Here is a 23,108-nt window from a genome sequence, read left to right on the forward strand (position 1 = left end):
GCCCGATACAGTCCTAGTCAGTGTTGACAAATGTGCTGTCTTTATTAAACAGTTTGACCTCTCCCCATTCAGAATGAGTTGGGCCACACCTCTCTCTTAAACCTGACACATGGAAGATGACCCTTGGGAAGAGGAATTGAGATTTTGAGAAGTTAGCAAATGAAGTTCTCTCTCAGAAATGTAAATCTTTTTATTTTTACTGGCCTCTTAGTGAAAAGTAAAAAGTACTAGACTCTTAGTCTCCCAATTAGACTCATGCAGGTGACTAGCAAGGAAAAGGTGTGGGGATGCTTTCCTGATTGACAGACTTGATCAGCAGAACTGTCCCCGAAGTCTCGGACCTGAGCACACAGCCTGTCACCGTACCCATCATCCGGAGACCATGTCGAGGTGCTCACATTGCGTGGGGCCTGCTCAGATGCTCTCGGCTGCACCCTTTCTGGCGAGATGAGCCCTTTGGTTTGGTCATTTCTTGCGGACGCTGTGATGTGAGCAGCATTACATTAATTGAGCTGTTGTGGGGGTGGGGTGGGGCGGGGCGGGAGCCACGTTGTTCCACGCAGGGCAGCAAGTGCACGAAGATGGGGAGCGTTCCCTCAGCCGGGACCATGGCCACCCCCGGTGCATGTTCTCGTGCCCGCGGTTCCCGTGTTGCCGGGCTCCCTGGAACATGGCATGCCGCACGCAGCTAAGAGTTCCCCCCGAAGCAGCAGATGGAAACGGCAGCGATTCCGCCTCGCTCCCGCGCCCAGCCAGCGCAGGCCACATCACTGCGTTGTCACCGGGGGCCCGGTGCATGCACGTCTGGATCTCATTTCACTCTAAACTGTTCGGATGGAACAGACACATTTCCCGGCTCAGTGAGGGGCCTGTGGCCTCGTCGTCTTCTGGTTCCTGCCCAGGCCCTTGTCGGGCACATCGTCTCTGGGACGGTGTCTCCCCCGTCTGGGCTGTTGGTTCGGGAGGACCGGCGTTGTTTGTAGGGACTGCGGGAAAGGCTTCTCGTTTTGCAGATGAGCCGCTGGGGCTGGGGAAGAATTCTTAAGTCTCGAGGCCTTGGCTGGGAATCCTGCCTCCAGCCCTGCTATCTGCCTGCATCCTGAATGTTTTTGGTGAGTAGGATGCAGTGTGTTTCTCTGAGTTATAAGATAAAGAAATCAGGGCTGGAAGCAAAGAAGAATTTGTGCGACGTAACAGCCTGGAGTCCCTGTGGGGCCCCAATCTGGCTTTTTCAGATTCTGGCTGCTGTCGTGCCGTCTCCACGGTGCGTGGAATCAGCCGCAACGCCAGTGTGGAATCAGTGTGGATTCATCCACATGTGGCTTAGCCCTGCTATGGACCAACCAGGACTCCAGCCCATGGCGCATTCACCGGGCTGTGTCCCGGTGGTGGCCTGTGTGTGACTCCAGCCAGATTGTTCTGTGCAGCTCCCCCCTCCCCAGTCCAGCTGCTCTAGGGCGACCTCCACTTTTCTGTCATAGCACTGCGCCTGCTGGTTGTGATTGTTCGGACGGAAAGCCCCGCGAGGGCAGGGGCCAGGTGACTGCACGGACAATGCCCCGCATGGGGCGAATGAGTCTTGGCTGAACGAGCTCCAGCCGGCCAGCCTGCAGCCCACAGGCTGCCTGTTTGGGTCCTGGGGCACGGGTGCTAGGCAGGTCAGCTCAGCCAGAGGTGGTGGGAGTAAGACAGAAGCGGCGTCTCCCTGAGGTAGGGGCACTGTTGGATCGTGGGGACTGCTTCTGGAGCTGGCCAATCTGGGGTAAGAAGGCACTGCGCTGCTGCGGGGGAGACGGCTGACAATTGTCCGGTCAGGGGTGGGGGGACAGGAGGCAGGGGCACAGGGGACGTTAGCACTGAGGGTTGGAACTCATTGAGATGAAAAGATACAACGGCAGTTCCCTTCCCGTGGGATAAGTCTTGTCCGCAGGGCCGTGTGGGAGGGAGCGTTGCAGGAAGGTGTACACCCCAGCAGGTGGGACGTGCCTGCTTACGGCTGTTCGCTGTTTCTGTCTGGACTGGCAAACATTTATGAAGCACTCTGATCGCATTAAAACATTTTAAAAGATAATGGTCTCAGGAAGCAGAGCTAATACTGCTGGGCTGGGGATTAACATCCACAGCAGGGTTTGAGCTAGGGAACAGCTGATTTGCTTCATATGAGATATTTAAAGAAAGTGAACCTACTTCCCACCTGCTCCTGCCAGGGCCCACCTGATGGGAAGGTTGAGGGAGCTAGGAGCTCTGCCTGGGGGTTCTATGCAGGCTGACTGGGGCAGCCCTCCCCCTGGGATTCTGGGGGAAGGTTGGCAAGTCCTCCTGGTCTTCCCTGGCACCTGCAAGCCCCAGAGTGCCCTCATTATGTGGACTTGTGGGCTTGGACAGGTGAACACAGGGAGCCGATCTGTTGGCCATGTGGATGTTTGGACTCCTGCGCCTGTTCCCGCAGCCTCAGATGGGATGAGAAGGGAATGTGGGCCTCCCTGTCAGGGAGGGGGACTCTGATCCTGCTTCTCAGGAAGAGGAGCCTCTAGTTTCTAACAGAGTGATGGTAGCCCGTGACCAAGGAGATGACTGGGGAGGCTGGGCCAGCTGAACTGTGCCAGCCAGTGCCCGCGAATGGGTGTCCGGGAGACTCACTGATGCGCGGAGGTCCCCGAGGCCGGCGCTCAGGACGGGCCGGGCAGCTCCGTCATTGATTCTGGCCTCCTGCGTTCTTAATACATCCCCTAACTGGTGGTGGTGTCACTGTGTTCTAGAATAAAGCACGAGTCGTCCTCCAGTGATGAGGAGCGCACAGCCGCCAGGCCCGCGAGCACTGGCCACCTCCCTCTGCTGTCCGGCGTCAGCTACAAGAAGACCCTCCGGCTCACCTCGGAGCAGCTGGTGAGCGTCTCGTCCCTCCCTCGCCTGTCTGTGGGCAATGGCCGAGACTCGCCACCCAGGCTGGTGTCCCTCCGTGCTAGCTTCCCGCACCTTTGGGATCTTGAGTGCCTGCTGCCCCGGGGTGCCCCGAGTTCCTGCCACTGTCAGCACTGTCCAGTGGGCCCCTCATTCTCGCTTCCCCCTGTCTTCTCTGATGTGGCCCCCAGGTGCCCATTATCAAGTGTCAGGGGTGCGACCAGACACAGCGGTTTATCCTGCAGTGTGAGTGAGTGATCCATAGGCCGGAGTCGGGGTGTGTCCACCTCGAGCAGGGGTCATTAATATGAGATCACTCCTTGGTGGGGGAAGTCCAGCCCTCCTGACAGGATGTAGACTCGGGCAGCAGTCTGATGCAGGGCACACGCTTGTTTCCGTCACCTCGCTTCCCGGGCAGCCAGAGAGCAAGGTCCTGGGGTAGTCATGCTCACGGGTCATGGGAAAGATGACAGACAGGCCCTGACACCCGTGTGACATCCCACGCGGGACCCCAGAGCTCCATGCAGCTGCGGGGTGAGTGGCTTTGGCCCAAGACCTGGGGTCAGGCAGCGTTTGTGTGAGGGCTGGGTCTAGACCACCTGCTTGTGACCCTGCGATGTGCCTGGTCACGGATATGGTTTGCTTCCAGTTTGTGCCAGTATAAAAACCAAGGCAGGCGCGGTCCTTCCGTTGTCTCCCCAGGCGTGGCCCTGTGCAGGCTGTCGGAGGAGTAAGCACCACCTATTCCAGAGCTGGGGTTCATTCTGCCGAGCCCGATAGCCTAGATTTAACCCCTGGTGATTCTGGTCTAGAAATACTGGTCAGGTTAGCCGCACCTGTGGAAGTGGGAGGCCTGGGCGCGGAGTCTGTGAGCTGCGCTCTGAGCGGGTCTGCGAGGAGGGCCGGGGTCCGGTCGCCCACACTCTGGCCGGGACCTTCCTCACCTAAGGCGAGGTAGGAAGGAAGAACTGCTGAGTGGCCCAGGGTTGTGATTAAAAAAAAATCCTTATCATATTTCTCATGGAGCAGAAGCCCAATACCCCTTCGTCTGGGCCTGCCCCTCGGAGGACATGTCATATTTTTCAGAAAAACTTAAAGTTGAAGAACGGCCCCAATGACGTCGTCTTCAGTGTTACCACCCAGTACCAGGGCACGTGTCGCTGTGAAGGCACCATCTACCTGTGGAACTGGGATGATAAAGTGATCATTTCTGACATCGATGGGACAATCACGAGGTAGGTCCGCGTCAGTCCTGCTGTGGCGTGGGGGCCCGTACCGCCCAGTCTCTGTGCCCCGGTGGGGCTCGCTGGCCGCTTCCTCCTGGGGCGTCGGCTCCTCATCCTGTTCCCGTGGATGCCTTCCCGAGGGGCCTCTTCATGTTGATTTAGCTGGGGAAGGACTTGACACAGGGTCAGACAGAAGGCGCCCTTGTGTGTTAGCGTAACCCCCCTCTTGTGAGCCTCTTGTGTGACTGCTTTAGTTGTGGGCCGTGTATCCAGAAAGTAAGTCGTGGGTCCTGTGAGCAGTTTTTTTTTTTAATGAGACATTTACAGTGCCAGGAATTGGAACGAAAGTTACTTTCCTCTTGCAATGCCCTGTTTATGTTACTTTTCTCATTTCTCTCCTTATTTAGGTCGGATACTCTGGGCCACATTTTGCCCACCCTCGGGAAGGACTGGACCCACCAGGGCATCGCGAAGCTGTACCACAAAGTGAGCCAGTAAGTGCGGGCCGCCCTGCACTGCCCGCGGGGTGCGGACTGTGGGCTGGTGCGCTGAGGAAGGGCCTCCACCCAGGGCGTCCGCAGGGTAGCTGTGGGGACCCTGAGTTCAGTAGTGAGAGGCAGAGGGCATCCTTCCTGAATCTAAGCTGATGGAGAAAGAAGAAGGTGGCAGCCTCGAGGGAGGACTGGGGCTCAGGCCCTGCCAATGAGGGTCAGAGGTAATCAGGTGACGAATCGTCGTCTGATCTGTGTGGAGAGGTTTACTTGACGCCCAAAGGGTGCAGACTCGTAGCTGCGGTGCTGGCCCGGAGGTCTGGGGAGTGCTCTGCTGAGGGGCCAAACCATAGGGTAGCTCCTGTGATGGGGCCCACACCCACCGCCCAGGTGGGAGAGTGGGTCTGAAATTGTCACCTTCCATCGGTCGGGCACACACGTCACTTCACTTAAATCTCATAGTAATTCTGAAAAGCAAGTAAGACCATTTCTGTTTTTAGGTGTGAACTATAATAAGAGTTAAAGTGATCTGTCCAAATTCCCATAGCTGCTGAGAGACAGAACTCATTCAACCCTGGTCTGCCTAGCTCCAAGGCCATTGCCTTTCTCCAGGTTCGGAGCCCATCAGGGTCCCCCTTCCCACCCCTTCCTGGCACTTATTCCCGCTGTCTCCATATTTCTGTGGGTGGGAGGGAAGCGTGTCCCTCCAGCGCATCCGGTTCTCCAGCCGGTCAGAGCTGGGACGGCCCAAGGCGGACTCAAGATGGGCCACCTGTGCGTGGGAGGGAGTTACACGGTGGGAGGTTTCAGGACGGAAGCTCAGGCCTGTGACTCCTGTGTCTGGGGGACGGGGGTGGGAGCGGGAGCTCAGTGCTATTGCAGAGCGCTGTGAGCCCAGAGGAGTGAAGTGTGCACCGCCCCGCTCCTCAGTCATTCATTGCCCCGCCCGGACTGCGTGCCTGCTGTGTGCCCAGCCCTGGGACAGGTGCGTGGGGTGACAGGACCGTAGGCACAGTCTCTGGCCTCCTGGACCTTGTGCTCTTGTGGGGAATCGTTATTACATAATACGTCCTCATCTTCCATTACATGTCAGATTCACCACTTAACCGCTGCACAGAGTTCTATGATATGAAAATGCCATACTGTATTTAAAGTCTTCTATTGATGAACACAGTAGGTAGTTTCCAGTCCTTCACTGTTCCCAACAGGGATGCGATAAGCGTTGCCTACCCTGCTTATTGTGTGCAGTGAGCAGGTAAATAAGTCAGGAGGGCACACCCCTTCAGGCAGGGGCTGCGGGGAAGCGGGTCCCCTGGCGCGCAACTGCTGGCTGAGAGCCAAGCGCATTCAAGATCTGACCAACGTTGCCATGTTGCCCGCCTAGCAATGCACAGTACCCCCCGCCGGCCGTCTGTGCTCCCGCAGACTGGTGTGCCCACCCCTCCCCCACAGCCTCACCCCCGGCCGACCTTCTGTTTACAAGGATTCATTGGCTGCTTTTCCAGTGACTTGGGTGACTTTGATAATTGCATTTCTTTTGGGTGGAACGAAATCATCCTGGGTCAGGATACGGAGTAGTCCACAGTTCACAGCTTGATTCATCAGGGTTTTTGAAGCATGAATCTATTCCTGTCTTTACTGTAACATTAAAAAAAGAATAGCACAGTTGCATCTTTTAGGAGGGAGGGGAGATTTTTGATTTGTGTCATTTTTGTATTTTCCCAGAAAAGATACCATCTTGAAAAATAAGTTGTGTAGCTTAGCAACAAACAGCCAACTCCTCTTTTCCCTGATGGATGGGTTTAGAGTGAGGGCGCTGTGTTGGGGAGGCTTTGAGAACCACACGGAAGGCTTCCCGCATGTTCGCTGTGGTGGAGAGGCAGGAGCTTGGCAATTGTCTAATCACTGGGCTGCATGGGTGTTCGCAGCGGCAGCCAGACACGTCGACCCGGGCGGCCAGGGGTCCCGGAGCAGCGGCTCCGACACAGCTCGGCCATGGCCTTTAGGGGCCCACACTGAGCCTCTGGGAGGACGTGCAGCTCCGTGGTGTGGCTTTGGAAACCCAGCAGTTCTGGGTCCCCCACCCTCTGCGAGATCCTTCTTGCCTGCTGCTTCTTAGACCTTCCTGCTGTAATCTAGGCCGGCGGCGTCCCCACAGCGCCACGTCTCTGAGTCCCGTCTTCCGCCTGTGCGCACCTGACAGTCTCTGCCTGGCATGCCTTGAGCTCTGATTTTGGCCTCTTCGCAGTTTTTTTTTTTTTTTTACAGGGACAGAGAGAGTCAGAGAGAGGGACAGACAGACAGGAACGGAGAGAGATGAGAAGCATCAATCATCAGTTTTTCATTGTGACACCTTAATTATTCATTGATTGCTTTCTCATATGTGCCTTGACCGCAGGCCTTCAGCAGACCGAGTAACCCCTTGCTCGAGCCAGTGACCTTGGGTCCAAGCTGGTGAGCTTTTTCTTTTTCTACTCAAGCCAGATGAGCCCACGCTCAAGTTGGCGACCTTGAGGTCTCAAACCTGGGTCCTCTGCATCCCAGTCCAACGCTTTATCCACTGTGCCACCGCCTGGTCAGGCCTCTTCACAGTTTTGTTAGCTTGTAATGTATACAGTTCAGACCCACAGTCCTCACCAAGCGTTTCCAGGCCAGAATTGGTGACCCGGGAAGCTCTCATCTCTTCCTCCTCCTCCGGGTTTACTGACACCTTTGTTGACAGCCTGGCTTGGTGGCCTGGGTCCCATCACAGAGTCCCAGCCCAGGCTGGACATGGTGGAAGGCTTTTGCAGCTAACCACTGGTTAGCGTGAGCACCCATGCCCTCCAAGTGGCTCATAGCTGTGTCCTTCAAGGTCTTAGGTGGCCACAGCTCAGTAGAGCCCAGGGACTGGGGACATAAAGGTTGTGGCTCAGTCTTCTAATGAGTCCAGGTCATTTCCTCTGATGTGATCGCCCAGAGACCTGCTTAGAGAAGGCCTTTGCGTGCCAGAGGACCTGGAGAAACTGCCATTTAATTGAGGATTTTATTGATTATCCCTTCCTGACACTGCTTCCTGGAACTTGGGTCCCTCTTAACTTTATGCACTGCAGAACACCACCCTTGCAGATAGCCACTTGCCTAGAAACCACAGAAAACAAGGGCAGTTTTATTTATTTATTTATTTATTTTTTTGAATGTAATTACTTGCCTGACTGTGGTCAGCCCGTGAGAAATGAATGATCTATCAGGCTGATTATTATTACCTTGTTCGTAGAGAGGGTGTAGAGCTTGCTTGGTTATTGATTTTAAAAAGCTCACTCGGCTATTGATCAAAGGGAACTGTAGCAGGTACCAATGGGAGGTATATGAAACTCCCTCATACTCAGATAAGTTCGGTCAGAAGAAGGAAAGTTAAGAAGGACATTTCCTAAAACATCGACCTCGCTGAGCCAGTGGGTCTTCTGGGAGCTACATTTGGACAGTAATGGCTCTGACTTTCCACCCGCCTTGATATGTATTTTTCTATTCATGTCACTGGAAATTGGTGTCTCTGAGACTTCGCAAGAGCGAATGCGCCATTTCCACAGACAGATGAGCGCATCTGTGGCCTGAGGTGTGAACCCTTGGAGCTGGGACACTGGAAATGGGAAATAACCATTAGCAGGCTCATCGAGACCTTTTCCTTCTACGCACCATGGTCATTCCTTTCTCACTGCGGGTCCTTGTGGGTCATTGCAGTCATTACTCTCTGCCAGTGAGGGAGGGTCATTTGCCAAACAGGAGGGAGTCTGGGTCCCTGGATTCTGGGGGGGGGGCACCCGGGCCTTGTTCCCCACTCTCAGCCTGGCTTCTCATCGCTAAAATGAGGACATTTGGTTGGGTGGTCCCTTAGGTCATGGCTATCCCCAAACCAATGCTCTGCTGCCAGGTTGTGTTGTCATCACAGGTGCATATGTGGGTAGCTGGGCGTGGCCTTCCCAGCCAGGTGTGGTCAGAACCCCCAGGATTTAGCCAACACCCGGAGCTGTCCTAGGTGCTGAGCACCTCTCCCTTCAGGGAGCAGGCAGCCGTGCCCCAGGGCAGGCCAAGGGGGAGGTGGAATGAGAAATACAGAGGTCAGAGACACACGAGAAGGAGAAGCTCAGATCAGAGGGATGAGCAGTCAAAGGAGTGTTCAGCGAGGTGCCCCTGAGCTGAGCCGTGTGGAGGGAGCAAGGTTTCGGAACCTCTGCCCATCCCAGGTGGGAGTAGGAGTGAGAGGAGGGCTGAGACAGGAGCAGGTGTGCAGTGGGGTCAGGAGAGGCAGGCTCCGGTGCAGAGGCGGGGCAGGCGTAGGTGAACTGGGAAGTCAGCTGGCACCAGGTGGCAGGGGGCTTGATGCAGGGTGAGGACCAGCCTGATTGGGACAGAGCTCGCTCTCCTTCCTGAGGCCGCGGGCCAATGCCCTTCTGCTAGGACTGCTGCTGGTGCTGCAGAGGCCCCTTTCTCTCCACTGTGGTTCTCAGCTGAGGACGTGTTTGCCCCTCACAGAATGGGCAGCGTCTGCAGACATTCTTGTCAGACGGTGTGCCACGGGCACCCAGTGGGTGGAGACCAGTGATGCTGCTAAGTGCCCTGCATGGCAGCATTGTCGAGAGTTAGTTCCCTTTCCTCCCAATAATTCTATGTGCGGTCGTTCAAAATATCAGCTGAGAACCTCCAATCTAGAAGCTTGTCTTGGAAAATATTCCCAAATATAATTTTTCCAAACTACTTTAATGTCTCTCTGGGCAAAGCACTTTGAGAGGGACATGGAGATTGGGACAGAGGGAGAAGCTGCCTGTCCCAAGCATGGACATGGACACCTTTTTCTCTGTGGTGTGTCCCCAGAGCCCCACTTCAGCTGCCGAGATGTCGAGGGTAGGGGGCACCAGCGCCATCCATGTGGGTGCTGCACGGTGTTCACTGGTTCTGCTCAGGTGGGGTGTTCCGTCTCTGTCACGTGTCCTGTTTCTGCCATCATTAGTTTTCCCTGGGCACTCTCTGCCCCTTGCTGGCCCCTGTGCACCACAGCCCAGCCTGGCGCCTGGCGCAGGAGTGCCCAGTGGGTGTGCATTGCTGGGAGGAGTATGTCCTGTAGGCCGTCCTTCTGGGCCCTCAAGGGGTCTTACTCTGAGGGCCACCATGGAGATCCAGCAGCAGTGACATGGTGCCACCTGAGCACTGATGGGAGCACTTGGTATTTGTGATGCTTTCATGGGGGTGGAGGCTCTGGAAAGGTACCCCTGCTGCCACCAGCAAGCGTGCCCCCTCGAGCTGGTGTCCCGCGGTGCTTAGTAATGGCCTTGGAAGCCAAGCACTGGGGTGGCGGGAACAATGCAGGGGCACGTGCAAACCCCGAAATGTATTTGAACAGCAAGTTCTGAATAAAATTAGTGTTTCAGACCCCTGCAAGTGGCAGCTTTTAGGACTTGAATGTGAAGAGCTCGGTACAGAAATAGTGATTTTTGTTTTTGAAGATTGCATTAATTAGACAGCTGAAATACAAAGATGTTTAGTTAAAAAGATTGCTTGATGTTCAGATACATCCCTTTATTCTAGTCAAGCTGGTGTTTCTAGATTCTTTGTCTTGAAACGTTTCTGTTTCCTGTTTGAGAGCACATATTATTAGATTGGTCTAGAGACGAATCCTCTGGCCAGCGTACGGTGCTTGTGGGGGAACAGGAAGTTGGACAGGAAGTGGGTGCTTTGTACTTGCTCATTCAGCAAATATTTACTGAGTGTCTCCTACATGCCAAGTGCACACTGTTTCGGGCAGAGGTGACAGCAGGAATGAGACACGGTCCCCACCCTCAGGGACTGTGGATTAATGAGAGGTATAGCAAACAAGAGACCGGACCGCAATATAATACCAGTGACATGTGACAGTGTCCTAGCTGTAAAGTGGGGAAGGCTACCTACCACACGATGTTCCCTGCGGCTTCAATGAAGTGGGGTTTGTGAACGCGCTTAGTAAACAATGGCGAAACATGTTCATAGTCAAATTTTACAGTGTGTGGCCTTTCACGCGTGAGGGAACCTGCCGCAAGGCCGTTGCCCCGGAAACAGCGGCAGACCAGGGTTTGTGGGTGCAGAACAGCCCCACTGTGCAGTGCTGTTGAACGTGAACGTTTTGTCTCTTTCAGAAACGGGTACAAGTTTCTCTACTGCTCTGCGCGCGCCATCGGGATGGCAGACATGACGAGGGGCTACCTGCACTGGGTCAACGAGCGGGGCACTGTGCTGCCCCAGGGGCCCCTGCTGCTGAGTCCGAGCAGTCTCTTCTCCGCCCTGCACAGGTAGGGCCCTGCTCTGTCCACCCTGCCCCCTTCTGCCCCAGGCCGGTGCTTGGCTCCTACAAGTGGTGCTTCCTGTGTGTCCTTGGGGGACCCACGTGCAGTAGTTGGTCCAGGATCCACACTCAGGAGTGGAATTGCTGGGCCATGGAGTATACACGCAGCTGGCTTCCTTGGGTGTTAACACCATTTTCCATTTGCTCCACAGGGTCCTGGCAGCCACTCAGCCTTTCACATTGTTGCTAGTCTGTGGTAGAGGGTGTCTTAGTTCCTATGTGTGCCGGCCATGTGGGCTTCATCTGCCGTGAACCGGCTGCTCAGTCTTTCCTTTGTTTTTGTTCTGACTTGTAGGAGTGTGTCCCGGATTCCATATGCCTGGCTTGTGTTACGTTTGCTGCAAACGTCTTTCCTCAGTGATGGTTTCATGCAGTTGAGCATTTCATTTCTACTTGAGTTTGTGCTTTTTTGTGTGTGTGTATTAAAAAAGCCTTCCCCTGACCAGTGAGCATAAAGTGAGTCTCCTGTATGTTATCAAAGGTATTGCCTCTCATAAAGGTGTTGCCTGTAAGTGACCAGGAATTGGTTTTTGTATGTAGGGGCCCATAGTCTTTCTTTCTAACATTCTTATTGGAAGTCGGTTGTCCCAGCACTGTTTCCTGAAAAGATAGCCTTTTACTCCTGCTTTGAATTGTCACTGTGGCCCTGGCCAGTTGGTTCAGTGGTAGAGTGTTGGCCTGGTGTGTGGATGTCTTGGGTTTGATTCCTGGTGAGGCACACAGGAGAAGCACTCATCTGCTTCTGTTCAGTATTGAATCAATAAAAAGTTTAGGGATCCAGTAATGTTCTGGATATATGTTAATGCCACTAGTAGTGGTATCTGCTTCTCCACTCCTCCTTTTGCTTTTCTCTCTCTCTTTCCCTCCTGTAGTCATGGCTCTATTGGAGCGAGTTGGCCCTGGGTGCTGAGGATGACTCCATGGCCTCTACCTCAGGCACTAAGAAGAGCTTGGTTGCTGAGCAATGGAGCAATGTCCCAGAAGGGCAGACCATTGCCCCCTAGTGGGCTTGCTCGGTGGATTCTGGTTGGGATGCATGTGGAAGTCTGTCTCTGCCTCCCCTACTCTCACTGAAAAAAAAAAATGTCATTGTGGTCATACATCACATGTCTGTTAGGGTGTGTTTCTGCTTCTGGCCTTGGCTCTTCTGTGTAGCCATTAGAGTCAAGTTTTGTGAAAACAGACAAAAACCTATTGAGAGTTTGATCCAAATCACAGTGAATCGATAGATAGATCAACTTAGGGAGAATTATTGTCTCCTTACAATGACTCCTCCAGTTCAGTCATGCAGTACATTTCTTCATTTATTTAGATCTTCCCTAATAGATTACAATGATGTTTCTAAATCATTTACATTTTTTGCATGGGCATTCACAGATGAGATCAGCTCATACTTTGCTTGTACTATTCTTCTTTAGATGTTGTTTTTGAGGTTGTGCTAGTCTCACAAAGTGAGTTGGAAGATGTTTTCTTTCCTTTTGTGCTCTGGGTTTTCTGTTTCTTGGCTGATGGGCAGAGGTCTTCAGTGACATCACGTGTCCTTTGTGGGAGACTTGAAAGGAGGGACTCCCTTTCTGTCTAGTGCTTTTCTGGGAGAGCCGAACTGCCTTACACACATTTAACCTCTGAAGATAGGTGGTCTTGGTGTCCTGGTATCTTTGACAGTTGTAATGGCCCGATGCTCACGAAGCTTGTCCTCTCATGCTGACCCATTATTTATCTGTTTGTTTTAATAGGGAAGTGATTGAAAAGAAGCCAGAAAAGTTTAAAGTCCAGTGTTTGACAGACATCAAAAACCTCTTTTTTCCAAATACAGAACCCTTCTATGCTGCTTTTGGAAACCGACCAGCTGTAAGTATATACGGGGAGTGAGGTGTACAATGCTCTGGGGATCCCGTCTCTCCTGACAGCTGCCCCTGGATGCTGGCCTGGGCAGTGTGAGGCCAGGCTCTCATCCTACTAGAGAGAGCTGGCAGAGCCGCATGCCTGTCTCTGGGGGCAGGGAGACAAGTTAGCTCATGGCTTCTCATTTTGTTTGAAGGTTGGCTGGTGAGTTTCAGGGTGAGGCGTGGAATGTGGGACTAGACACATTAAATTCCAAGTTACTTGCTAAATTAGTAGAACAAGAACGCTGGATAGGATTGGATGCTTCCTACCTGACGAGAACCACAAAACGAGTTCTTAGCACAGTGTTGAATTCAGCGTCGCAAATTCTGAGTACAGTAGCCCCCACCCCCCAATTTATCCATGGTTTCTGTTACTTGTGACCAACTGCAGTCTGAAAATGTGAAATGAAAAGTCCAGAAATAACAGTCCATAAGTTTTAACTTGCTCATGCTTCTGAGGAGCAGGATAAAAATCTTGCGTGCCCTGCTCCGTCCGGGCTGGAGGCGTCGTCCCCTTGTCCAGTGTGTCCACTGTAGATGTCCCTGCCTTGAGGTTAGTCACGTAGCAGCCATCTGGGTTATCAGAGCGACGCGTGGTCTGGCAGTACTTATGCTCAGGTCGCCCTTATTTTGCTTAGTAATGCCACACACACACCATATTTTTGTATTTTTCTGAAGTTAGAAGTGAGGAGGCAGATAGACAGACTCTGCATGCGCCCGACCGGGATCCACCCGGCATGCCCACCAGGGGGCGATGCTCTGCCCATCTGGGGTGTTGCTCCATTGTAACCAGAGCCATTCTAGCGCCTGGGGCAGAGGCCATGGAGCCATCCTCAGTACCTGGGCCAACTTTGCTCCAATGGAGCCTCGGCTGCAGGAGGGCAAGATAGAGAGACAGAGAGGAAGGAGAGGGGGAAGGGTGGAGAAGCAGATGGGCGCGTCTCCTGTTTGCCCTGACTGGGAATTGAACTCGGGACTTCCACATGCCGGGCCAACGCTCTACTGCTGCGCACACTATTTTTATTGTGGTATATTGTTAAAATTCTATCTTATTATTGGTTATTGTTGTTGATCTCTTGCGGGGCCTAATTTATAAATGAAACTTCACCAACAGTATGTAAGTCTAGGAAGAAAGCACGGTATATATGGGGTTCGGAACCATGTGCAGTTTCAGGCATCCACTGGGGGGCTTGGAATGTATTCCCTGTCGATAAGGGGACCACTGTGCTGTTTCATACGGTGAAAGAGAGGCCCGGGATTTTGTGTCGACAGCCCCAGTTTGCTGGGAAGTTCAGCGTTCTGGAGAACAGATTTGGGTAATCACTTCCCAGTGAGAAAATTCTGCTTTTGAAGCTCATGCCCAAGTAAATGGGTTAGAAAATAACTTTAAGGAACGCTGGGGTTGCTGGGGGCATGCTGGGTGGTCCACTCTCTAACTCACTTCCTGAATAGCCCAGCAAAGTGGGCCAGAGGGGAAAATGGCTTCAAAAGTTTCACGTCCACAGAACATCTTCCTCCACACTAGATGGAAGTATAGGTCTGGTTAATGAAAATGTCATAATTTCACATCAAACCTGAAATATCCCGTGTTTGCATTTACAACGAACTCCTTTGTTTTCTAACACTTTCCCAAACGTAGGACGTGTATTCATACAAGCAAGTAGGAGTGTCTCTGAACAGAATATTCACGGTCAATCCCAAAGGAGAGCTCGTGCAGGAGCATGCCAAGACCAACATCTCCTCGTGAGTGTCCTCCGCGTCGGCCACTGCTGTGTCTTCGCCGCCCTCCTTACCGTCTTCATTTTGGAATGGTCTTTTATTGTTTACGGTATACCTTCTGGTCCTTCGTTGCCTGTATTTTAATCTTTAAAGGAAAATATATTTAACAACTTGTATTTTGTCCAAAACTTAATGTTTGGACCATCTGGATTAAGTCAGACCCCTCTGGTCGGACACTCACACTAGTGGTTACATTCTGCTCCCGAGTGGAACTGAGTGTATTTGAAGAGTAGTGGTTTTGATTTGCCAAGTTAGGTTTAAAAGCCTAGAATGCGAATTAAAAAGGCAACCAGACTGAAATACCACAGGACACTGTATTTAGAGACGAGGGACTGTGCACCCTGTCGCCCCTGCCCGCTCTGGTCCTCTCACCAGGAACACCTGGAGGGCTGTGGCGTTCCTCCTGGGGTTGGTCACGCCCGGTTCCCCAGAGGCAGAGGGCTGAACTGGGTGGCGGTCACCAGGCCTTCTGGCTGGCTGTAGACTCTCCGTTGACTTTGACGTGTCTCACTTTGGGTTCCTAACTTCTTAGACCGGAGAGCATTTCCTCATCCCCTGTTGGGAGCTTTGCCCCCTGGGTGACATCAGGCAGACAGGTGTCATCCTGCCGCGTCCCTTTCAGAGGCTGCTCCTCTTTCTTCTGGCCAGGTCTGTGTAGACCCGGAGAATAGCCCTCTACCAGCTGAGGTCCAGCCCGCTTCACACAGCAGCCCACGGGCAGCAGGGGCAGAGCCCACGGCCAGCCCTTTCCCAGCTGTCCCCGCCTGCGTTCTAAGTGGCCACCCCTGATGACAACACAGCTCCCTCCTTACCTCTCTCCCTAACCTGTCACATTCCCACATGACAGGCCTTCCTCAGTTTGAAGAAGATCTAGTGGGTTTTTATTTTGGGTCAAAAAGAACTCTGAACTGATTGGACACTACCCAGAAATGACAAATGTTTCTGCCCGGGTGGCAGGTCTGGTTAGAGGGAGCTTCAGGGAGAGATTCCAGCATGTACGAGGGTTTGCCCAGGAGGCCCGTGAGGTCACCCTGCTCACTGAGGCCCGGGCTGAGCAGACATTTCACCTGGGCCTTGCCCGACAGTGGCTCTGCGCAAGGAAGAAAGTTGTCGTGGAATGTCTAGACCAGGGATGTAGCTGTTCCTGTGAGGGTGACTCTTTTCCCAGAAGGCCCACTTTCCATATCTGGTGCTGAACTTGGAACAACTGTTTCAAAGCCAAGTGGGTGCCTGCCTCCGGGACCCTAGGACACTGTATCTCAGAAGTCATCTGAAATGTCCTTGGGGGGTTAGGGGCCACCGCCAGAAGGGGTCGTCGCTGCATTCTCCCTTTGCAGCTGTGCCGGAGGAGCCCCGGGCGGGGACGGCTGCCTCAAGCTGAGCCCACCACTCAGCACAGGACAGTGGGTTTGGGTCTGGGACCCCCCACCCTGCTGAGCAGCGAGCTGCTCCCTGCGGGTGTAATGGCCCCCTGAGCCACAGAACTCAAACAAATCCGTCTTAAAGCCAGGAAGCATTGTAAACATTTGTTTTAATCCCCAGGAAAGACATAATTCTGGCTTGTTAAGAGATTTTTTTTTTTCATTTTATGCAAGTACAATGTTTCTCAGAAGCCCTTTGGAGATCCTTTATTAAATACACACACCCACCCTTACTTAATAAGTTACTCTGTGCAGGAGAATGTGCTAATTCCTAGAGGCTGGGCTTCTGGAAAGCCACTTTGGTCCTCAGCAAATTGGAAATGGAGGGACCCAGAGACTTGTGAGAGAGGACTCGGGTGTGCAGAGAGGGACCGGGGTGTGTGCAGAGGGAGGAGTCGGGGTGTGCAGAGGGGAGGACTCTGGGGGTGTGCAGAGGGAGAGGGAGGGCTGGGGGTGTGCAGAGGGAGGAGTTGGGGTGTGCAGAGGGGAGGACTCTGGGGGTGTGCAGAGGGAGAGGGAGGACTGGGGGTGTGCAGAGGGGAGGACTCTGGGGGTGTGCAGAGGGAGAGGGAGGGCTGGGGGTGTGCAGAGGGAGAGGGAGGGCTGGGGGTGTGCAGAGGGAGGAGTCGGGGTGTGCAGAGGGGAGGACTCTGGGGGTGTGCAGAGGGGGGCTGGGGGTGTGCAGAGGGAGGAGTTGGGGTGTGCAGAGGGGAGGACTCGGGGGGTGTGCAGAGGGAGAGGGAGGACTGGGTGTGCAGAGGGGAGGACTGGGGGTGTGCAGAGGGAGAGGGAGGACTGGGGGTGTGCAGAGGGGAAGACTGGGGGTGTGCAGAGGGAGAGGGAGGACTGGGGGTGTGCAGAGGGGAGGACTCTTGGGGTGTGCAGAGGGAGAGGGAGGACTGGGGGTGTGCAGAGGGGAGGACTGGGGGTGTGCAGAGGGAGAGGGAGGACGGGGTGTGCAGAGGGAGAGGGAGGACTGGGGGTGTGCAGAGGGAGAGGGAGGACTGGGGGTGTGCAGAGGGGAGGACTCTGGGGGTGTGCAGAGGGAGAGGGAGGGCTGGGGGTGTGCAGAGGGAGAGGGAGGGCTGGGGGTGTGCAGAGGGAGGAGTCGGGGTGTGCAGAGGGGAGGACTCTGGGGGTGTGCAGAGGGGGGCTGGGGGTGTGCAGAGGGAGGAGTTGGGGTGTGCAGAGGGGAGGACTCGGGGGGTGTGCAGAGGGAGAGGGAGGACTGGGTGTGCAGAGGGGAGGACTGGGGGTGTGCAGAGGGGAGGACTGGGTGTGCAGAGGGGAGGACTGGGGGTGTGCAGAGGGGAGGACTGGGGGTGTGCAGAGGGAGAGGGAGGACTGGGGGTGTGCAGAGGGGAGGACTGGGGGTGTGCAGAGGGGAGGACTCTGGGGGTGTGCAGAGGGAGAGGGAGGACTGGGGGTGTGCAGAGGGGAGGACTCTGGGGGTGTGCAGAGGGAGAGGGAGGACTGGGGGTGTGCAGAGGGGAGGACTCTGGGGGTGTGCAGAGGGAGAGGGAGGACTGGGGGTGTGCAGAGGGGAGGACTCTTGGGGTGTGCAGAGGGAGAGGGAGGGCTGGGGGTGTGCAGAGGGAGAGGGAGGGCTGGGGGTGTGCAGAGGGAGGAGTCGGGGTGTGCAGAGGGGAGGACTCTGGGGGTGTGCAGAGAGGGGCTGGGGGTGTGCAGAGGGAGGAGTTGGGGTGTGCAGAGGGGAGGACTCGGGGGGTGTGCAGAGGGAGAGGGAGGACTGGGTGTGCAGAGGGGAGGACTGGGGGTGTGCAGAGGGAGAGGGAGGACTGGGGGTGTGCAGAGGGGAGGTCTGGGGGTGTGCAGAGGGAGAGGGAGGACTGGGGGTGTGCAGAGGGGAGGACTGGGGGTGTGCAGATGGGAGGACTCTGGGGGTGTGCAGAGGGAGAGGGAGGACTGGGGGTGTGCAGAGGGGAGGACTGGGGGTGTGCAGAGGGGAGGACTGGGGGTGTGCAGAGGGAGAGGGAGGACTGGGGGTGTGCAGAGGGAGAGGGAGGACTGGGGGTGTGCAGAGGGGAGGACTGGGGGTGTGCAGAGGGGAGGACTGGGGGTGTGCAGAGGGAGAGGGAGGACTGGGGGTGTGCAGAGGGGAGGACTCTGGGGGTGTGCAGAGGGAGAGGGAGGACTGGGGGTGTGCAGAGGGGAGGACTCTGGGGGTGTGCAGAGGGAGAGGGAGGGCTGGGGGTGTGCAGAGGGAGAGGGAGGGCTGGGGGTGTGCAGAGGGAGGAGTCGGGGTGTGCAAAGGGGAGGACTCTGGGGGTGTGCAGAGGGGGGCTGGGGGTGTGCAGAGGGAGGAGTTGGGGTGTGCAGAGGGGAGGACTCGGGGGGTGTGCAGAGGGAGAGGGAGGACTGGGTGTGCAGAGGGGAGGACTGGGGGTGTGCAGAGGGAGAGGGAGGACTGGGGGTGTGCAGAGGGGAGGACTGGGGGTGTGCAGAGGGGAGGACTGGGGGTGTGCAGAGGGGAGGACTGGGGGTGTGCAGAGGGAGAGGGAGGACTGGGGGTGTGCAGAGGGGAGGACTGGGGGTGTGCAGAGGGGAGGACTGGGGGTGTGCAGAGGGAGAGGGAGGACTGGGGGTGTGCAGAGGGAGAGGGAGGACTGGGGGTGTGCAGAGGGGAGGACTGGGGGTGTGCAGAGGGAGAGGGAGGGCTGGGGGTGTGCAGAGGGAGGAGTCGGGGTGTGCAGAGGGGAGGACTGGGGGTATGCAGAGGGGGGCTGGGGGTGTGCAGAGGGAGGAGTCGGGGTGTGCAGAAGGGAGGACTGGGGGTGTGCAGAGGGGAAGACTGGGGGTGTGCAGAGGGGGGCTGGGGGTGTGCAGAGGGAGGAGTTGGGGTGTGCAGAGGGAGAGGGAGGGCTGGGGGTGTGCAGAGGGGGGCTGGGGGTGTGCAGAGGGAGGAGTCGGGGTGTGCAGAAGGGAGGACTGGGGGTGTGCAGAGGGGGGCTGGGGGTGTGCAGAGGGAGGAGTCGGGGTGTGCAGAAGGGAGGACTGGGGGTATGCAGAGGGGAGGACTGGGGGTGTGCAGAGGGGGGCTGGGGGTGTGCAGAGGGAGGAGTTGGGGTGTGCAGAGGGAGAGGGAGGACTGGGGGTGTGCAGAGGGGGGCTGGGGGTGTGCAGAGGGAGGAGTCGGGGTGTGCAGAGGGGAGGACTCTGGGGGTGTGCAGAGGCCTGGGCTTGGCAGTTTCTGGTTGGAGGTGCCTGGAGGTCTGAAAACGCATATTCAGTACAACGTCTTTCCTTTCCTTTCCTTCCCCTTCCCCTTCCCCTTCCCTTTCCTTCCTTCCTCTTTCCTTTCTTTCCTTCCTTGTTTTTTTCCCCTCTAGTATAGGCCACAGATGTTAACATACAACAGCTTCTTGGGAACAGACAGAAAACAGAGTGAGGGAATTGCGGGGAAGGTTGAGAAACATGGGCCTCCTAAGGATAAGAATTAGCCAGGGCTAATTGTCTCATAATAATAATCTGTTGTGGAGGAGATGTGTTGACCATCCAGGATGCACTATGTTATTGTTGCCTGTATGATTTAATTTGATCCTCCTATGGACAGTGTGGCACAGGGTTCAATTCCTTCCCTTTCCAATTGAGGACACGGTGGCTTAGACAGACATAGCCATTTTCCCAAGATTTCACTGCCAGTAAATGGCAGAGCTGAAGGCCAAATCCATGTCCCCTGAGCCTGGGGCCCAGTGTCTCTCCAGTGTGCAGAGGAATCGTCTCAAGAAGTTCTAAAGACCTGAGATTCTTTCCTGTGATGCCTGCGTGTTGTGAGCTTCGTGATGGTGGCTGTCCCGCTGCCACGCTGACATCTCTTGTCCTCCCCTGCTTCTGCTCTCTCTCTCTCTCTCCTTCCTGCCACGTCAGACCTCATCGCCTAGCCGGGGGCAGCGGCTTCTGCTTGGCGTGCCCTTCCATGTCCTGTTCATTAGCGAGGAATCGTTCTAGAACGCCCTCCGTTGTGTTTACCTGCGGAGCCCATTCCTCAGGGCCGTAGACTTCCCCTGGTTTCTGAATGCAGCGCAGGGAGTGTGGCAGGTGTTCCCCTTGGCCAGGTGTCCCTCGGAGGTGATGACGTTGTCCATTTCCTCCCAGGTATGTGCGACTCTGCGAAGTGGTTGACCACGTTTTCCCATTGCTGAAAAGAAGCCACTCTTCAGACTTCCCCTGCTCGGACACGTTCAGCAATTTCACCTTCTGGAGAGAGCCGTTGCCTCCATTTGAGAACCAGGACGTTCATTCCGCCTCGGCGTGAACCGTTCCAGGCCGCCTCCTGCTTCCGGCGAAGACCGGGCCCTCATTAAAGGACAGGTTTTGGTAGCCGAGGAGCTGCGCTCAGAATCCTGACATGCAGTTGTTTGCTTAAGAGTGGAGAGAGAGTGGAGGCTCCTTCTCCCCGCCCGCTGCCCCAGGGCTGGCCTTCCTAAGCCGGCTGCGGAGGGTGCACTTTCATGGATGCGGCTTCGGGTGCATCATGGCGGAAGGCATTCCTCGGTTGTGCTGTGAAGCCAGGGACACGGCTGTTCTCCCCGTGCAGTACGTTCTCCGTTAATGTGCAGTGGGTGCCTGTGAGCAGAGGTGACCGCCCGGGTCCCTGCTGGTGACAGTCTGCACTGAGGAACGCCAGATGCACACAACTGCAGAGTAGGGGCGCACATCCCTGGCGGTCATGTGCACCCCTTTAATGCACCCGGCGGGACAGATATGCGGGGCCATGGGACCCGAATCTGGGGTCTCTGAACGGACTCTCGGCCTCACTGTTCTGGGCCTTGGCCTTGTGGCTGTTCCCTTGCGGTGTTTGCTGACTGGTCTAATTTTTAGGCGATAAGTTCTTTTTTTTTAATTCCCTTGGTTAAAGATAACATCTATGTCATTGGCATACTCCCTACCCCCACCCCCTTTTTGTGGCTCAAGGCTGAAATATTTACGCCTTAATGCATCCGTGGCTGGCGTTTCACTTAGAATGTGCTTTGTCCAGCTCTGTAACCGTGCTATGCCCCCAGGTCAGATCACGGCAGATACTCAAGGGTGGCGTTCTGGATCAGTCCACGTCCCGCCAACGGCCCCGTGTCCTTCAGGGTGGCGACGCGGGGGCGGACGCGGGGGCGGACGCGAGCAGGCCTGGTGCCACATGGGAGATGTCTGTTTCTATTGGGTACTCTCAAAAGAAACTGCTTGGTTTTTAAGAAAATAGTTTCAAGAAGTTAAGTTATAGCCTTTGTAGATATTATTTATTCCTTTACTCTAATTGGGTTATTGTTCTAAGCATTTAGCCATATTCTATTATAACTGTCGTCGATGCATTAAAAACATAGACATTAGACTATCCAAAGAGCCTTACTCCAAATATCTCCCCACACCGACCTTCCTTGGGGATTTATGAGTAATACTTTTTATTTTCCTTAGCTTTTTTCCACTCTAAGGGCGAGTGGCTAAGTAAGGATTCGAGTGACATTCTTGAAGCTGTTAGGGGATGGCTCTCTCACTTGTTTATTAAACTGCCTTGTGGAGAGAATGTGAGAAGTCAAAGAATTATTTTGGTAAAAGATTTAGCTTTATTTTTTGAAGTATTATTTTTCTAAAGAGCATTTTCCTCCAATGATTGAAATGCTTTCCTATTTAAGTTGCATTGAGAGAGTTATAGGAGGCAGCACATTGGAACGGTCAAGTGGGATTTTACTCTTTCTGTGAAAGAAAACGCAGAGATGTAGCCTTGGTGCGGTTGGTGGGCTCCCTGGTGGAGGAGGACTTCCTGAACGGTCCGCGCGGACCCACAGACAAACACCCATATGCAGAGTCCCTTTGGGAGGCTTTTCAAATAATTAAACAGAGTCCTGCCTTAACTACTCTGGGCGTGTCCACTAGTGACTTTTAGAGGCTGCGTCCTTCCTTTCTGTCAGGAGGATGTTTCGGGGTGAATTTTAACTGTCGTGAACTAAGCACAAACTCAGGGACCTGCGGAGGCTTGCATTGCCCTGCTTCACTGCAGGAACATGGCTGTGAGAGTGGGTAATGTACCCTCCATGCCATCTGCCCTTTGCCAGGACGCGCAGCCTCGGTCCCCTCCACGTGCAGGCGTGAACCTGTCATCCGGACCTCCCACACCAGGCACTCTGAACCAGAGCAGGCCTTCCAGAAAGTGAAACTCTTGGATCTGTGTCAAGTTCAGAGTGTGACCCCCCCTCAACCCCCAGAGGCTGAAACATTCACACCTGCCTCTGAAAAACGAGACTTGTACATGGGAGACACTCATGCGTGTGCATGTCAGTTTATGTGTTTGTGCAAACGCACCCCAGTACCCAGACCCACAGTCACGTGCTGAGTGCTGCATGTGCATCGCACACGAATCACTCCAGAGTGAAAAGCCATCAGATGCTCATCACCTGTTGTGGGGAACAATTTATATACCTGGTACATCAGAGCAATGGTTGTATCTTTAAAGAGAATGCCCCTTTTGATTTGAGCTGTGGCTCACGACTTTACATCTACTTTATTCACAGTCCCTGATCTGTGTATGCATAGGCTGGTACAGTGATACATATCATTGTAATTCTTCACTGTGTTGTGCTGGATACAAAGCTAGACACTTGTAATAAAGGAGGCCCATGAACAACTTCTGACGATCGAGTGCGTGAATTTTAAATGGCTTTTGGTAAGTGATTAGATTGCTGACTTTCCCGTGTGTGGTATCAAACATTTTATTCTCAAGGGAAAAGGAAAGGAAAGGCTATGAACTGTTCAAAATCTGGAATAGAGGAGCCAGCCTTTTCTGATGCCTTTGGTAAATCCGCTCTTCTGTACGGGGGAGGTGGGTGGCCACCAACGGAGAGGACAGGACTGCCCCCTGGGTGAGTCCACCTGATGGGAACTGCTGGGGGGGGGGGTCTCACCTACATGTACATGTCATGCTGCCCGGGGCCTGGCCTGTCATGGGTGTTTCCCACATGGCTGTTCCCTAAGCGGGTTCTGTTCTGTGTTCTTCATGTGATGGCCAGCCAGGTGCAGCCACAGAGGAGACATGGGAGAGGCTT

At 54.6% G+C, this 23,108-nt stretch overlaps 1 protein-coding gene across 4 annotated transcripts in view; it reads left to right on the top strand.

Annotated features, from left to right (window-relative positions):
• LPIN1 (lipin 1) overlaps nucleotides 1–22,695 on the top strand; it is a 112,347-nt gene extending 89,652 nt beyond the window's left edge. For all 4 annotated transcript variants that reach the window (XM_066386101.1, XM_066386098.1, XM_066386099.1 and 1 more), the window contains 7 exons: nucleotides 2,760–2,886; nucleotides 3,988–4,136; nucleotides 4,535–4,621; nucleotides 10,765–10,917; nucleotides 12,707–12,821; nucleotides 14,496–14,599; nucleotides 20,173–22,695. In XM_066386101.1, coding sequence (XP_066242198.1) covers nucleotides 2,760–2,886; nucleotides 3,988–4,136; nucleotides 4,535–4,621; nucleotides 10,765–10,917; nucleotides 12,707–12,821; nucleotides 14,496–14,599; nucleotides 20,173–20,332 — 895 coding nt within the window. In that variant the 3' untranslated portion in view covers nucleotides 20,333–22,695. The remainder of the gene's footprint in view (nucleotides 1–2,759; nucleotides 2,887–3,987; nucleotides 4,137–4,534; nucleotides 4,622–10,764; nucleotides 10,918–12,706; nucleotides 12,822–14,495; nucleotides 14,600–20,172) is intronic.
• Nucleotides 22,696–23,108: the final 413 nt, after the last annotated feature.

Source organism: Saccopteryx leptura, chromosome 5 (assembly GCF_036850995.1).
Source record: "Saccopteryx leptura isolate mSacLep1 chromosome 5, mSacLep1_pri_phased_curated, whole genome shotgun sequence".
NCBI classification, from domain to species: Eukaryota; Metazoa; Chordata; class Mammalia; order Chiroptera; family Emballonuridae; genus Saccopteryx; species Saccopteryx leptura.